At 40.1% G+C, this 14,286-nt stretch overlaps 1 protein-coding gene across 3 annotated transcripts in view; it reads left to right on the top strand.

The window, feature by feature from the left end:
• The first annotated feature begins 206 nt into the window (after positions 1–206).
• Positions 207–14,286, top strand: part of TXNRD3 (thioredoxin reductase 3) — a 78,476-nt gene continuing 64,396 nt past the window's right edge. For 2 of the 3 annotated variants that reach the window (XM_054504538.2, XM_054504539.2), the window contains exons 1-3: positions 327–624; positions 13,056–13,116; positions 14,136–14,245. In XM_054504538.2, the coding sequence (XP_054360513.1) occupies positions 466–624; positions 13,056–13,116; positions 14,136–14,245 (330 nt within the window). In that variant the 5' untranslated portion in view covers positions 327–465. Of the gene's footprint in view, positions 625–13,055; positions 13,117–14,135; positions 14,246–14,286 lie in introns of all 3 variants that reach the window. The other variant, XM_045904193.3, reaches the window with a different exon arrangement.

The raw sequence follows: 14,286 nt of genomic DNA, 5'->3' as shown, positions 1-14,286 counted from the left end.
GCCTAGTTCGCATGCGCGGGGCGGTGCCGGGGGCGGGGCGGTGCCGGGGGCGGGGCGGTGCCGGGGGCGGGGCGGCGCCGGGGGCGGGGCGGCGCCGGGGGCGGGGCGGCGCCGGGGGCGGGGCGGCGCCGGGGGCGGGGCGGCGCCGGGGGCGGGGCGGCGCCGGGGGCGGGGCGGCGCCGGGGGCGGGGCGGCGCCGGGGGCGGGGCGGCGCGAGCGGCGGTTCCGCCGACTTGGCGGCAGGTACCTGGCTTGGGTGGTGTTCGCTTTTCCCCGTTCCCAGGTCCACTCCCGGCGCCAACGCCCGCCTCTCGGTCCCTGAACTGCCCCGGCCAGGCCGGGAGCGACACCGCCGCCCTGGCACAGCCACCGCCACCACCGCCGCCGCGGGCACAGACATCGCCGGGGCCGGTGAAGGTGGGCGCGGTCCCCAACCGCCGCCTGGGCAGTGTCCGCGGCGTGCCCATGTCTTCACCGCCAGGGCGCCGGGCCCGCCTGTCGTCCCCCGGCACCGGCCGCTCGTCCTCCGAGGCCCGCGAGGAGCTGCGGCGCCGCCTCCTGGGCCTCATCGAGAGCAACCGAGTGATGATCTTCAGCAAGAGTTACTGCCCGCACAGCGCGCGGGTAGGTGGGGCGGGGGCGCGGCCGGCCGGAGCGGGGGTCCCGGCCGGCTGGTGGCGGGGGCAGTGGGAGCCTGGGGGAGGCGGGGTCTTCCGGAGTCCTGGGGACTTATCCCTCCCGTGACCCTGGGGCACGAGTCCCGCCCGTTCAGCGAACCGGGAGGCGGCGCGAGTGCTCGGCGGCCGGGACTCCGGACCCGGGCCTGCGGGTGGTGGTGACACGGAATGAGGACTGGGCCCTGTGGCGTGGCCCCTTTGGCACCGCTGGAGAGGCGGCCACGCTGCCCACCTCCTAGGCTCAGCGTACTTGTTCTGGGGCCTCCGCCTGGGGGGTTAACCGCTGGTCCTCCCGCTTCTGGCTGTTAGCCTGACGTTGGCTTCTTTATCAAGAGTTTACTTGGTGAGATAAAGGGGATTTCCGGAAAGTTTTTGCCTGGTAAAAGGGTAGTATGAGGAGAGGCCACGATTTGGGAGTAGACTAGAGCTGGATTCAGATCCCACTTTCTAACCGCGTGACCTTGACCAGGTTACAGAACCCCACGGAGCCCTGGTTTCTACATCTTGTAAAATGAACATAATGAGGGGTGAGAGGATGGTACCAGGTGATGAGTAATTTCACCTGTCTTGCACACTACCTTAACTTTGGGGGGGGTGGCTAGCTGGGAATACAGCATTATTTTTAGGGGCACATTTGTTCTTAGTGGAAAAAATAACCCACTTAGAAACGAACCTTTGGAAGATAAACCCATCTGTATGATAGGGACTTTCAATATTTTGAACTATACATTATCAAAAAGTTGAAATAACAATAAATGGAATATACAAAAACAAACTCTTGGGTTAGGTTTGTCAAATTATAGGCTATGTTTTTCAGATTTATTTTCAAGTTTACATTGCCTTGTATATTGTTTCAGAAAACATATATATCATGCATATACATCTTAAAGAATAATAAAACACTAGTATTTTGGACACCTTGAATGTCTCTCCCCGATTAAACTGCTAACCTTAAAAAGTAAAACTGCTAGTTATCTCACCAGCAAAAATGAGTTTATTCAGGAATAGCAGAGAATTACAATCCAGAACAAGCAAGGTACCATGAAACCATAGGCAAAACCATAGGCAAGTCTGCTCAACAGAGGAGAGGGATGCTCTTTTATAGGGGAAGGGTGGTAGGTAGTGTTGGGGAGGGCTTTATAAACAAAAAGTCCATTGGAGTAAACTGGGAGTTCCAAGCATAATGACTTTTCACTGGCTGTGTTGTAACAGTCTCTCATTGGCTGGTCTGTTCCTGGGGAGAAGAAAGCTGTTCTTTCTGCTGGGGTACTAACGTAGTATCTGAGCAAGGTCCTTCTCTTCCTTGTTGGGTTTGCAATTGATGAGAGTGGTAGGGCATGAGAACTATCCCTGCTAAATCTCCTAACTACATTTAGTGAGGATTCCCTTTATTAATATTCACATTACATACTCCTCCCTCCCCCCAGGGTTAACCACTATCCAAAATTCCTTGCTTTTCTTTATAGTTTTGCCAAATACATGTATATCTTTAAATGGTATTTTGTTCCTTTTGGCGTGTTTTGGTACTTTATCATACATACGTATTATTTTGCAGTTTTTTTCTCAACAGTTATGTTTTAGAGAATCATGCATGTTAGTATCTGTAGCTGTGGTTTGTTAATTTTCATATCTGTAATCCCTAGGATGAATCATACCATAGTTTATTGATTGTGCTGTGTCTAGTATTTTGCTCTTGAAAACAATACAGCTGTGCCTTTTCTTGCACATATCTTCCAGTGCATGTGTGTAACACTTAGAGTAGATAGATATCTTGAAGCTGAATTACTGGACCATAGAGGATGCATGATTTCTACTTTGCCTAAGTGATGCCAAGATGTTTTTCCAAGCGATCATACCAATTTACTCTCCCACTGGCAGTATAGAACAGTTCCCCTTGCTCTACTTGCTTGCCAGTGATTGATACATTTAATTATTGCCATTCTGGCAGTTATGAAATGGTAGTTTACTGTGGCTTTAATTTTGCATTTCCCTGAAGAAGTTGAACATCTTCTCTTGTGTTTATGGGTCATTTGGGTTTCCTCTTCTATGAAGTGTTTACAGCTTTTACTTATTTCTCTGTTATGTTTTTATTTTTGTACTGATTTTTAGGTATTCTTTGTATATTTTGGATACTAATCCTTTGGATATATATGTTGGAAATGTCCCAGATTTGGCTTTTCTTTTCACTCTGATTATGGGATCTTTTAGCTAACTGAAATTTGCCAAGTTTAATGTAGTTGAATCTGTCACTTTTTTTTCCCTTTGATAGTTTGTGCTTTTTATGTCACATTTAAAAAACCTGTTTCTACTCTGAGGTCATAAAGATAGTCTCCTGTTTTAGGTCTTGTAAGTTTTAGGGTGTGCTTTTCACACTCACCTTCTTTATTCCACCTGTACTTGATGCTGAGTGGGGATCCAGTTTGTTTTTTTCTTTATGACTTATCAGTTATCCCTGCTTCATTTATTGGAGAATCCATCTTCTGTGCTATTTTGAATGCTCACTCATCATCCATCTGGTTCTTACATATGCATTGGTCTGTTCTAAGCACTGCCTTCTATCGTTTTGTTTTGTTTTTAAGTTGTCCTTTGGAGCTTATAAAAGGGCCAAGAGATCAGAACTGTGCCTGTCTACTGCTATATCACTGGGGTCTAGAACAGTGTCAGGCATTTAATGTGTGTTAAACTAATAAATGGTCTTAGGTCATTCTAGTTAAACCTTTGCTGATGCAGAAAATCTTAGGACAGTTGATCCTCCTCCACCCTGTGTTTGTCAACACTACCAATAATGTGGCCACTAGTTTCAGTCCCATTACATAATTGGACAGCTCTGATTATAAGAATTTTTTTTTTGTTTTAAATTGAGGCAAAATTTGTCTCCCTGAAATATATACTCAGTTTTGGAGTTGAATGTTACTCCAGTGCATAGAATTAAGAACCTGCTTCTACTTGGATGGCAGATTTCTTTGTATTTTCCCTGAGTGTTTTTCTTGTCTGGCTAAGCAGCCCACTTTCTTTATGTACTCATATCATTTATCTATACACGTGACACTTCACTCATTTGATTGTGTGATAGCTTGATTATGAACCTTTGAAATGTATCACCCCAAATTGGACACCATATTCCACATCTGTCCTTACCTGCACAGAGTCCAATAGAGAGGTTTGTTCCTTGATTGGACCACTAATATCATTCAGCAAGCGTTATGGGGGCCCAATGTTTGGGACACGAAAATGAATAAACTGTGGTCTTTCTTCCCAAGAACTCATAGTCTAGTGAGCAGTAATCAAATAGCTGTCCTGTCCTGCAGGAAGTACCTGTAAAAAAAAAAAAAAGGGCTGTGGGAATGAGAGACAAAGACAGTTGCTTCTATGGGAGATCAGAAAATTTTCAGGGAAACTAAGCTGTTCCTTGAGGGATATGTTGGATATCTGTAGGTAAGAAAGAGCATCTAGCTAGGGCATTAGTATAAGCAAAACTAGGAGATGATGAAATGAAAATAGTGTGGCTGGATGGAGGAGATATGATAGAAATCAGAAGAGTAAATTGGAAAATGGCTGGAAATTTACTTTCAAAGTGATATTGGTGAGACCTTAAAATGCTGCTAAGTGTGGACTTGATGATGTAGGCAGAGCCATCTCAGACTTTTGAGAAGAGGAGTGAAAGGTCTGTGATTTGAAATCTGTCAGTGGTGTGAAGATTAGACTAAGTGTGGAAGCTGCTAGACAGTCTGGAAGCTATTGTTCAAATCAGATACAAGATAATGGCCCAAACTACAGTGGAGAAAATGCCCTGATATTTTAAATCCCTTGCTCACATTAACTTTAAGCCATGTTTCCCCAGCCCTGAATTCATATGTTTGTATGTTAAAATTTTACACATCTATTATTAGCTTTTGGGGGGGTAGTAAAATATATATAACACAAACTTGACTATTTTAACCATTGTTGTGAACCATGCCTGCCATCTGTCTTTCATCTTCCCCAACTGAGTTCCTCATTCCCCCTCCCATCAAGCCTTGGAAACCACCATTCTGCTTTCTGTCTCTATGAATTTCACTAAGCTTGTTACCTCATATAAGTGGAATCATTTGTGACTCGCTTATTTCACTGAGCACAGTGTCCTCAGAGCTCATCCATGTTGTTACCTGTGTCAGAATTTCTCTCCTGATTAATATTCCATTGTGTGTATGTATTTACTACATGATGTTTGTCAGTTCATCCATTGGGTCTCCTCCACCTTTTGGCCATAGTGAATGTTGCTGCTGTGAACATGGGTGTACAAATATGTGTTTGAGTCCCTCCTTTGAATTATTTTGGGTATGTACTCAGAGGTGGGAATTGCTGGATCACATATAAGGTAGTTCTATTTTTTATTTTTTGAGGAACCACCATACTGTTTTCTATAGAGGTCATGCCATTTCATTTTTCCACCAACAGTGCACAAATTTTCCAGTTTCTCCAAATCCTCACTTTCAGGGAAAATAACACTTGTTATTTTCTGTTTTTTTGTTTTGTTTTTGTTTTGATAGTAGTTATCCTAATGAACATGAAGTGGTATCTTATTATGGTTTTGATTTGCATTTCCCTGATGGCTAGTGATGTTGACTATCTTTTCATGTCCTCATTGGCCATTTGTTAATGGCTAATATCTGTATGCATTTTTACAAAATTTGTTTTTGGGGTTTTGATAGAGATTGCACTAAATCTGTAGATCACTTTGGGTAGTATTACCAATATGAAGTCTTCTAGTCCATGAACATGGGGTTTCTTTCCATTTATTGGTGTCTTTAATTCTTTCAGTAATATGTAGTTTTCAGTGTAGAAATCTTTGCCTCCTAAGTTTATTCCTAAGTATGCTTCTTTATGCTATTGTAAGTGGAATTTTTTCTTAATTTCTCTTAGATTGTTCATTGTTAATATATATAGAAAAGCAACTGATTTTTTTGTGTTGATTTTGTATCCTACAACTTTGCTGAATTTATTAAGTTTTTTTTTGTACAATCGTTAGAGTTTTATACATATCAGATGTAGTCAGTGAACAGAGAAAGTTTTACTTCTTTTCCAATTTTGATGTCTTTTATTTCTTTTTCTTGTCCTTTTTCTCTGACTCAGATTTTCAGTACTATGTTGAATAGAAATGGTGAAAGTGGACATCATTGTTTTGTTCCTGGTCTTACAGGAAATGCTTTCAGTCTTTCACCACCAAGTATGATATTATCTGTGGTCTTTTCATATATGGTCTTTAGTATGTTGGGGTAGTTTTCTTTTATTCTTAGTTTTTTGAGTGTTTTTATCATGAAAAAAAAATGTTGAATTTTCTTAAATGCTTTATCTGCATTCATTGAGATGATCGTGTAGTTTTTTCCCTTCATTCTGTTAATGTGGTGTATTACGTTGATCTGTGTTTATATGTTGAATCATCCTTACATTCTAGGAATAAATCCCACTTGGTCATGTTGTATAATCTTTAAAATATACTGTTGAATTTGTATTGCTAGTATTTTGTTGAGGATTTTTGTGTCACTATTCATCAGGGTCTGTGGTTGGTTTGTAGCTTTCTTGTAGTATCTTTGTCTGGCTTTGGTATAAGGATAATGGTGGCCTTACCAGGTGAGTTTAGAAGTGTACCCTTTTCGATTTTTTGGAAGAGTTTGAGGAGGATTGGTGTTTATTCTTCTTTATATGTTTGGTAGAATTCACCAGTGAAGCCATCTAGTTCTGGGCTTTTCTTTGTTGGGAAGCTTTTGATTACAGATTCAGTCTCCTTACTAATTACAGGTCTATTCACATTTACTATTCATTTATTCGTGATTCAGTCTTAGTAGGTTGTGTGTTTCTAGGGATTTGTAAATTTCGTCTAAATGATCTAATTTGTTAACATATAGTTGTTCATAGTACTCTCATAATCCTTTTACTTTCTGTAAAAACAGTAGTAATTGTCCCCCTTTCAATTCTGATGTTAGTTATTTGAGTCTTCTCTGTTTTTTTCTTAGTATAGCTAAAGTTATGTCAGTTTTGTAGATCTTCTCAAAGAAGTAACTCTTAGTTTTGCTGATTTTCTCTATTGTTTTCTATTCTCTATTTTGTTTATCTCTGCTCTAATGTTTATGTTATTTCCTCCCCTTTGCTAGCTTTGAGTTTAGTTATATGCTCTTTCTAGTTCCTTAAGGTGTGAAGTTAGGTTATTGATTTAAGATCTTTCTTCTTTTTTAACATAAGCATTTATAGCTATATATTTTCCTTTAATTGCTACTTTCACTGCATTTCATGAATTTTGTTATGTCTTCTTTAGTATGTTTTATTTTCCTTTGTCAAGATATTCTCTAATTTCCCTTGTGACTTCTTCATTGACCAATTGTTTAAGAGTGTGTTGTTTAATTTCCACGTATTTGTGGATTTCCTAGTTTTCTTTCTGCTATTGATTTTTAGTTTCATTCTACTATGATCAAAAAAGATACTTTGTATGATTTCATTTTTAAAATTAAGGCTTGTTTTGTGGCTTAGTATATAGTCTGTTGTGGAGAATGTTCCATGTGTACTTGAGATGTGTATTCTGTTTACCTTGGATAGAGTGCTTTATAATATGTCTATGAAATCCATTTGGTCTGCAGTATTCTTCCAGTCCTCTGGTTCCTTATTGATCTTTCGTCTGATTGTTCTATGCAGTTTTGAAAGTGAAATATTGAAGTCTCTTATTATAATTGTAATTCTGTCCATTTCTATCTTCAATTTGTTTAGTGTTTGTACCCTATATTTGAAGCTTTGATGTTGGTGGATATATTTTTATGATTGTATATTGTATAATTCTTTTATCATTACATAATATCCTTTTTAGTCTCTTTTAACAGTTTTGATATAAAGTTTGCCCTTTATCAGTAGAGCCATGCCTTCTCTCTTTTCTTTACTGTATACATGGAATATCTTTTTCCATCCTCTCACTTCCTTTTTTTTTTTTTTTTTTGAAAATTTTATTTATTTATTTGACAGAGAGATAGAGAGCACAAGTGGGCAGAGTGGCAGGCAGAGGGAGAGGGAGAAGCAGGCTCCGATGAGCAGGGAGCCCGATGCAGGGTTTGATCGCAGGACCCTGGGATCATGACCTGAGCTGAAGGCAGACACTTAACGACTGAGCCACCCAGGCGCTCCTCCATCCTCTCACTTTCAACTGATGTGTGTCCTTAGGTCTAAAATGAGTGTCTTCTAGACAGCATGATCCTGTCCTTTTATCCATTCTGCCAGTCTATGTCTTTTGATTGGAGAGTTTAATCCATTTATATTTAAAGTAATTATTGTTAGGGAAGGACTTTTTTTTAAAGATTTTATTCATTTATTTTTTTGGGGGTGGGCAGAGGAAGAAGCAGACTCCCCGCTGAGCAGGGAGCCCCATGTGGGACTTAATCCCAGGGCTCTGGGATCATGACCTGAGCCAAAGGCAGACCCTCAATTGACTAAGCCACCCAAGCACCCAAGGGAAATACTTTTGCCATTTTATTTGTTTTGTGGGTATCATAGTTTTTTTGTCCATCATTTTCTTTCTTACAGTCTTCTTTTGTGTTTATTTTTTTAGTGATCCTTCCCCTGTCCTTTTGTGTATATTTACTAGATATTTTTGTGTTTACCATGGGGATTACATATAGCATCCTAAAGGTATTATTTGTTTCAAACTGATAACAATTTAATTTCCATCCCACACAAAAACTCTGCTCCTTTATATTCTGCCTCTTTTTACGTTATCAGTCTCACAGATTACGTCTTTCTTTGTTGTGTACCCATTATCATAGATTGGTAGTTATTTTTATGCTATTGTTTTTTAAAATCTTATAGAAGAGTAAGAAAACATGATTATGAACTAAAATTATAATAATACTTCTTTCTATGTTTATCCATACATTTACTTTTACTGAAGAACTTTGCATTTTCATATGGCTTTGAATTCCTGAATAGCATTTTTTCATTTCAACTTGAAGAACTCCCAATAGCATTTCTTGTAGGGCAGGTCTAGTATTAATACTCCCTCAACTTTTGTTTGTCTGGGAAAGTCTTAATTTTTCCCTCATATCTGAAGGATTGTTTTTTGTTTGTTTTGGGTTTTTTGTTTTGTTTTGTTTTTTCTTTTTGCCAGATATAGAATTCTTGGTTGATAGTTTTTTTTCTTTTATTTTTTTTAAAGATTTTATTTATTTGAGCGAGAGAGAGCGTGCACAAGCAGGGGGTGTGGCAGAGGGAGAGGGAGAAGCAGATGTGGGGCTCAATCCCAGGACTCTGGGATCATGGCCTGAGCTGAAGGCAGATGCTTAACTGACTGAGCCACCCAAGTGTCCCGATAGTGTTTTTCTTTTAACACTTTAAATATTTCATCCTTTCGTCTCTGGACTGCAAGGTTTTGACTGAAAAATCCATGGATAATCTTAGGAGGATTCCTTGTACTTGATAAGTTCCTTTTTTCTTGCTGCTTTCAATATTATCTCCTTGTTTTTGTTTTTCAGCAGTTTGATTACAGTGTGTCTTGGTATGGGTCTCTTTGGGCTTTTCCTTCTTGGAGGTTTTTGAGCTTCTTGTGTTTGTATATCCACATCTTTCCTCAAATTTGGGGAGTTTTTGGTCATGATTTCTTCAAATAAGCTTTATGATCCTTTCTTCTTGAACTCCCATAATGTATATATTGTTTTACTTTATGATGTCCCTCAAATCTGCTATTCTGTGTTCATTTTTCTTCATTCTTTTTTATTTTTGTGCCTCAGACTCAATAATTTCAAATTCCCTGTCTTCAAATTCACTGATTCTTTTTTCTGCCTGTTGGAGTGTTTCGTTCAACCACTCTAGTGAATTTTTCAATTCAGTTATTGTATTTTTCAGTTTTAGAGTTCCTATGTGGTTCTTTCTGTCTTTTTGTTAATAATCTTATTTTGTTTCCATATCATTTTCCTGATTTCTGTTAGCTCTTTGTATTTTCCTCTTTGAGTGTATTTAAAATAGTTGTTTTAAAGTCTTTGTCTAGTAAATCTGAAGGCTGTATTTGTTCAGGATGTTTTTGGAGATTTATTTTTTCCTTTGAATGGGCCATGTTCTTTTGTTTCTTTGTATGCATATGATCTTTTGTTGAAAATTCAGCATATAAAACAGCTGCCTCTCATAGTCTTTGCAGACTGGCTTCATGCTTGGGAAGAACTTCACTAATCGGTGTAGCATGAAGGCTTAAGGACTTCTTAGGCCTTTTCTGGGCATTTGTCTCCCCTGGGCTTGTATGTGCTTTTCACACATGGGCTCAGTTTTCCTGTATACAAGGCTGTTTTAAGGTGTGTTAAATTCCTTAATCTCCCCGCTCCTTCTTCTTGGGACCTTACCTGTTCTGTTGTATTCTTCTGCCTGTAATTTCTTGCCCCCAGGTGTCTACCATGTCCTGGGATATGAAGTCCATTTTCAGTTTTCACTAGCCATGACCACTGCTTCTCATGGCTTTCTTTAGCCTAAGATCCCAGCCACTTTTGACTATCTGTATAGTCTGTGTTAGACATCATAGAGAAATCCCTTAGGCGGCCCTGACTTTAGAACATTGCAAATTTGATCTCTCTGCTCTCTCCATTTTGTGGAAGGGAGCTGGGGTCCAGGCTGCCACTCACCTCTTACTGTGCCTTGGAGCATCAAGGAGTGGGTGAGGTAAGGGCCATTAAGAATGCCACAGAATTGGGCGCCTGGGTGGCTCAGTCATTAAGCGTCTGCCTTTGGCTCAGGTCATGATCCCAGGGTCCTGGGATCGAGTCCCACATCGGGCTTTCCGCTCTGCGGGAAGCCTGCTTCTCCCTCTCCCACTCCCCCTGCTTGTGTTCCTGCTCTCGCTATGTCTCTCTCTGTTAAATAAATAAATAAAAAGTCTTTTAAAAAAAAAAAAAGAATGCCACAGAATTTTCTACCATTTTATTTTATTTTTAAATTTTTAAAAGATTTTATTTATTTATTTATTTGACAGAGAGAGACAGCGAGAGAGGGAACACAAGCAGGGGGAGTGGGAGAGGGAGAAGCAGGCTTCCCGTGGAGCAGGGAGCCCGATGCAGGGCTCAATCCCAGGACCCTGGGATCATGACCTGAGCCGAAGGCAGACGCTTAACGACTGAGCCACCCAGGTGCCCCTCTACCATTTTAAATGTGGCATTTTCTTCATTGAGCATACACTTCATTGTTGTAGATCTTTGACCAGTTTCCAGAGCTCCTATTAAGTTATCTTACTTGGAGATTGTTGAGCTTCTTGGATGTGTAGATTACTACTTTTCAAATTTGGGATGTTTTGGACATTTCTTCAAAAAAGTTTGTACTCCTTTATTCTCTTTCCTTTATCTCCTATTCACACTGTGTATGTTGGTGTGCTTAGTAGTGTCTCATGTTTCTCTGAGACATCCATTTTTCCTCAATCTTCTTTTTCTGTGGCGTCAGGTTGCACAATCTCCATTGATCTGTCCTCAAGTATGCTAATTCTTTCTTCTGCCAGTTTAAATCTATTGTTGAAGCACTCTAGTGAACTCTTCATTTTATTGTGCTTTCCAACTCTATACTTTCCATTTAATTTTTAAAAATAATTCCTGTTACCTTTCTTCATCTCCTTAAGCATAATTTTATTTAATTCTTTGAACATATTTGTAATGGCTACTTTGTGTATTCAGTATGACATCTGGGCCTTCTCAGAGGTTGTTTCTCTTGACTGCTTTTCTTCCTGTTTATGGATCCACTTTCCGGTTTCTTTGAATGCCTAGTAGTGTTTTTGGTTGGAACCTGGACATTTCAGGTGGGATATTGTAGCAACTCCAGGTACTGACTCGTCCCTCTTTGTGGCTTATTTTGTTTTCTTCTTTATTTCTCTATAGTAAGTTGGCAGGATTAATTAAGGGAAGTTTATTTCCACCAAAAGATGGAGCCTCTGATGTCACTTCTCAGAGTGTGCCCTCTTGGGTGTGTGCACAGTCACCCTGGAATGACAGAGATTTTAGCAGGGCTCTAGTTGGCTGTCTGTGTAATGTTTTTCTTTTTCTTTTCTTTTTTTAAATTAAGTTTTCATTTGAACTCCAGTTAACATACAGTGTTTCTTAGTTTCAGGTGTACAGCGTAGTGATTCAGCAATTCCATACAACATCCGGTGCTCATCCCAACAAGTGCCCTCCTTAATCCCTATCACCTGTTTTGTGTTATGTTTTCTGTCTCCGTTGGTATCATACCCAGATGTTAAGCCCCCCTAATTGCAGGCTAGTTGCTCTGTTGTTTTTGACCATGTCCTGGGATATAAATTGTTCCACACTCTTGTCCAGTTAAATCTGGGCTCCATTCAGGGGTAGTTTTTGAGGCATGTTTGTGGCTTATTCTGACCCTAGAGGGACTGTTCTTAATGATCTCTATCCCAGTGTTCTCTGGTAAATTTGCTGGCTTGCAGCTTAGCCTGTTACTCTAATGAAGCCACCAGCCTTCTCTTTGTTGCTTACCACCAAAATCTCCATTGCCTTTAGATTTGCCCTTCCACACGGTCTATTTCAAATAAAGTCATTTCTTTTGGAGAGCTTTGGAGCTCTGTGATCTCATGGTTTACCTCTTCCCCTGAGCAAAATCTCTGAGACCTTGCTTCAGAACTAGGGGTAGGACAGTGACCTGATTCTCTCAGAGTGACAGCCCTACTTTATGAGCAGGGCTCTGGGTGGGGACTGTAACCTCTGGTCTTCTTGGCTTACCTCTCCAGCCTGAAACCTTGCTCTACAATAGTTTCAGCATGGGGTAGAGCCTTTGCTGTCTGAGTGGGGGCTGTGTGGAGGAAGGGAGGAAAGGAGTCCCTGTGTTGTTAGCCACGCTTGCCAGGAAGTTAGCCTTTGCCACTCAGAGCTATGAGAAGACTAGGAAATGCTGGTGGCCTGCCCCTTCTGGTGACAGCGATTTCAGTCTTATCCACACTCACTTGAAGTGGAGCTTCTAGGGCAGGGAAGGGAAGAACAGACACTGACTCTGCCTGTTCTTATTGACATCTACCAGATCTTCTTGACTAAATGTTTCATTTGGCGTGTGCCCTTTGGACAATCCCCGGAGACTTTAAATGTTTGTTTTTTTGTTTGTTTTTTGGGTTTTGTTTTGTTTTGTTTTAATAATTTTCACCAGTTGTGGGTGTTTCACCAGGGAGCAGGTCTGCTAAGCTACCAGTGTCTCCATCTTGGAAGCGAAACATCTGGACTTTATCTTGAGGGCTGAGGGCACTGAAAGTTGTTAAGTAATGGTGAAAAGTGGGCTTTAAAATACTACTTTGGCTGCAATTTGGAGAACTGAACATTTTCTTTGGACACCTTTGTGTCCATATTTCATAACTCTGTTGAATCCTTATGAGAGTAAAACTCCAGTAAATTTTTGTTCCAGGTTAAAGAACTGTTTTCTTCTTTGGGAGTTGAATGTAATATCTTGGAACTTGATCGAGTTGGTAAGTAGAATGGGTAGTGTATACTTTTGTTTGTAATAAATGTCAACAAGATTGACTACTTCCCATTTGCTTTGTTCAATTCAATTTTCTCTTGTCCCTTTGGGTTAGGTGAGCTGTTTTTGTCTACTTTCAACCATGCAGAAAATAGAACTCTATACGGCAAATAATTTGGTGTAGATTTTTTTTATTTATATACTTTTCATATTTGAGGAAAGGGGGCAGGAAGAAGATGTGTATACTGCTAAGGATGGAGTATTTCAGGCATTTAATATGTATCTGTCAACTTTCTGGCAAAATAGATTAAGCTGTAATAAATGGAAAAAAACTACCCTTATTTCCTGACTGTATTACACATGAGGGGAACACATAATTTTTCAGCTTTATATTTTTAATTCTTGTCATGCATGCATCCATCCATCTAATATTAACCAAGAGTTTTACCCACGCTTGTGATCTGCAAAGGTGGGAAACAGGGTGGTAAACAGAAAAGAGTTTGATCTCTGCCTTCACCAGACTTCACCAACTCCTTTTAGCTTAGACTTTTCTACAGTGTATACCACATAGGGCAGTCATAAGTAGTTGTGGCCCTGTGTTATTTTTAGGGGTGGAGGAGACATTTTGGATCATGGATCATAAAGATTTTTCAAATGTAATTGTAGGACACATTTTCTGAGTTATGACAGTGGAAGCAGGTTTTATCCTGATATTTGTTCTTTTAAGAGGATTTTTATTTATTTGTCCCAGCAAGGCCATTGAATGATAGATCAAAATCTAATTTAGAAGGGTTCGTTTTAAATGAATTTGTAGGTTTGTCTTTATTCTTTAAGGTTTCCTTTGAAAACAGGTGTTTCCCCTTCCTGAGTCATCATTTCATGAAGTTATATAATATGTAAATATGTAAGTACTGACGTTTTATGGGTGCGTGCATGTGAGCGTCTGGTGTTGTAACACTTCTGTTCAACTCCCAAAAGTTTGGAACCCTTTCAATGTTCTTATATATTTAAGTTTTTATTATTCAGATGATGGGGCCAATGTCCAAGAAGTGTTGTCAGAGATCACTAATCAGAAAACCGTGCCCAATATTTTTGTGAATAAAGTGCATATGGGTGGATGCGATCAAACTTTCCAGGTAATAATGGTATTATATGTTTTTAATGCTATTCAAAGTTT

Source organism: Mirounga angustirostris, unplaced genomic scaffold (assembly GCF_029215605.1).
Source record: "Mirounga angustirostris isolate CCGP_5_RB_7025 unplaced genomic scaffold, mMirAng1.0.hap1 SCAF_1, whole genome shotgun sequence".
NCBI classification, from domain to species: domain Eukaryota; kingdom Metazoa; phylum Chordata; class Mammalia; order Carnivora; family Phocidae; genus Mirounga; species Mirounga angustirostris.
Note: the sequence above shows the minus strand (reverse complement) of the source record. Positions and strands in the feature narration are given on the sequence as shown.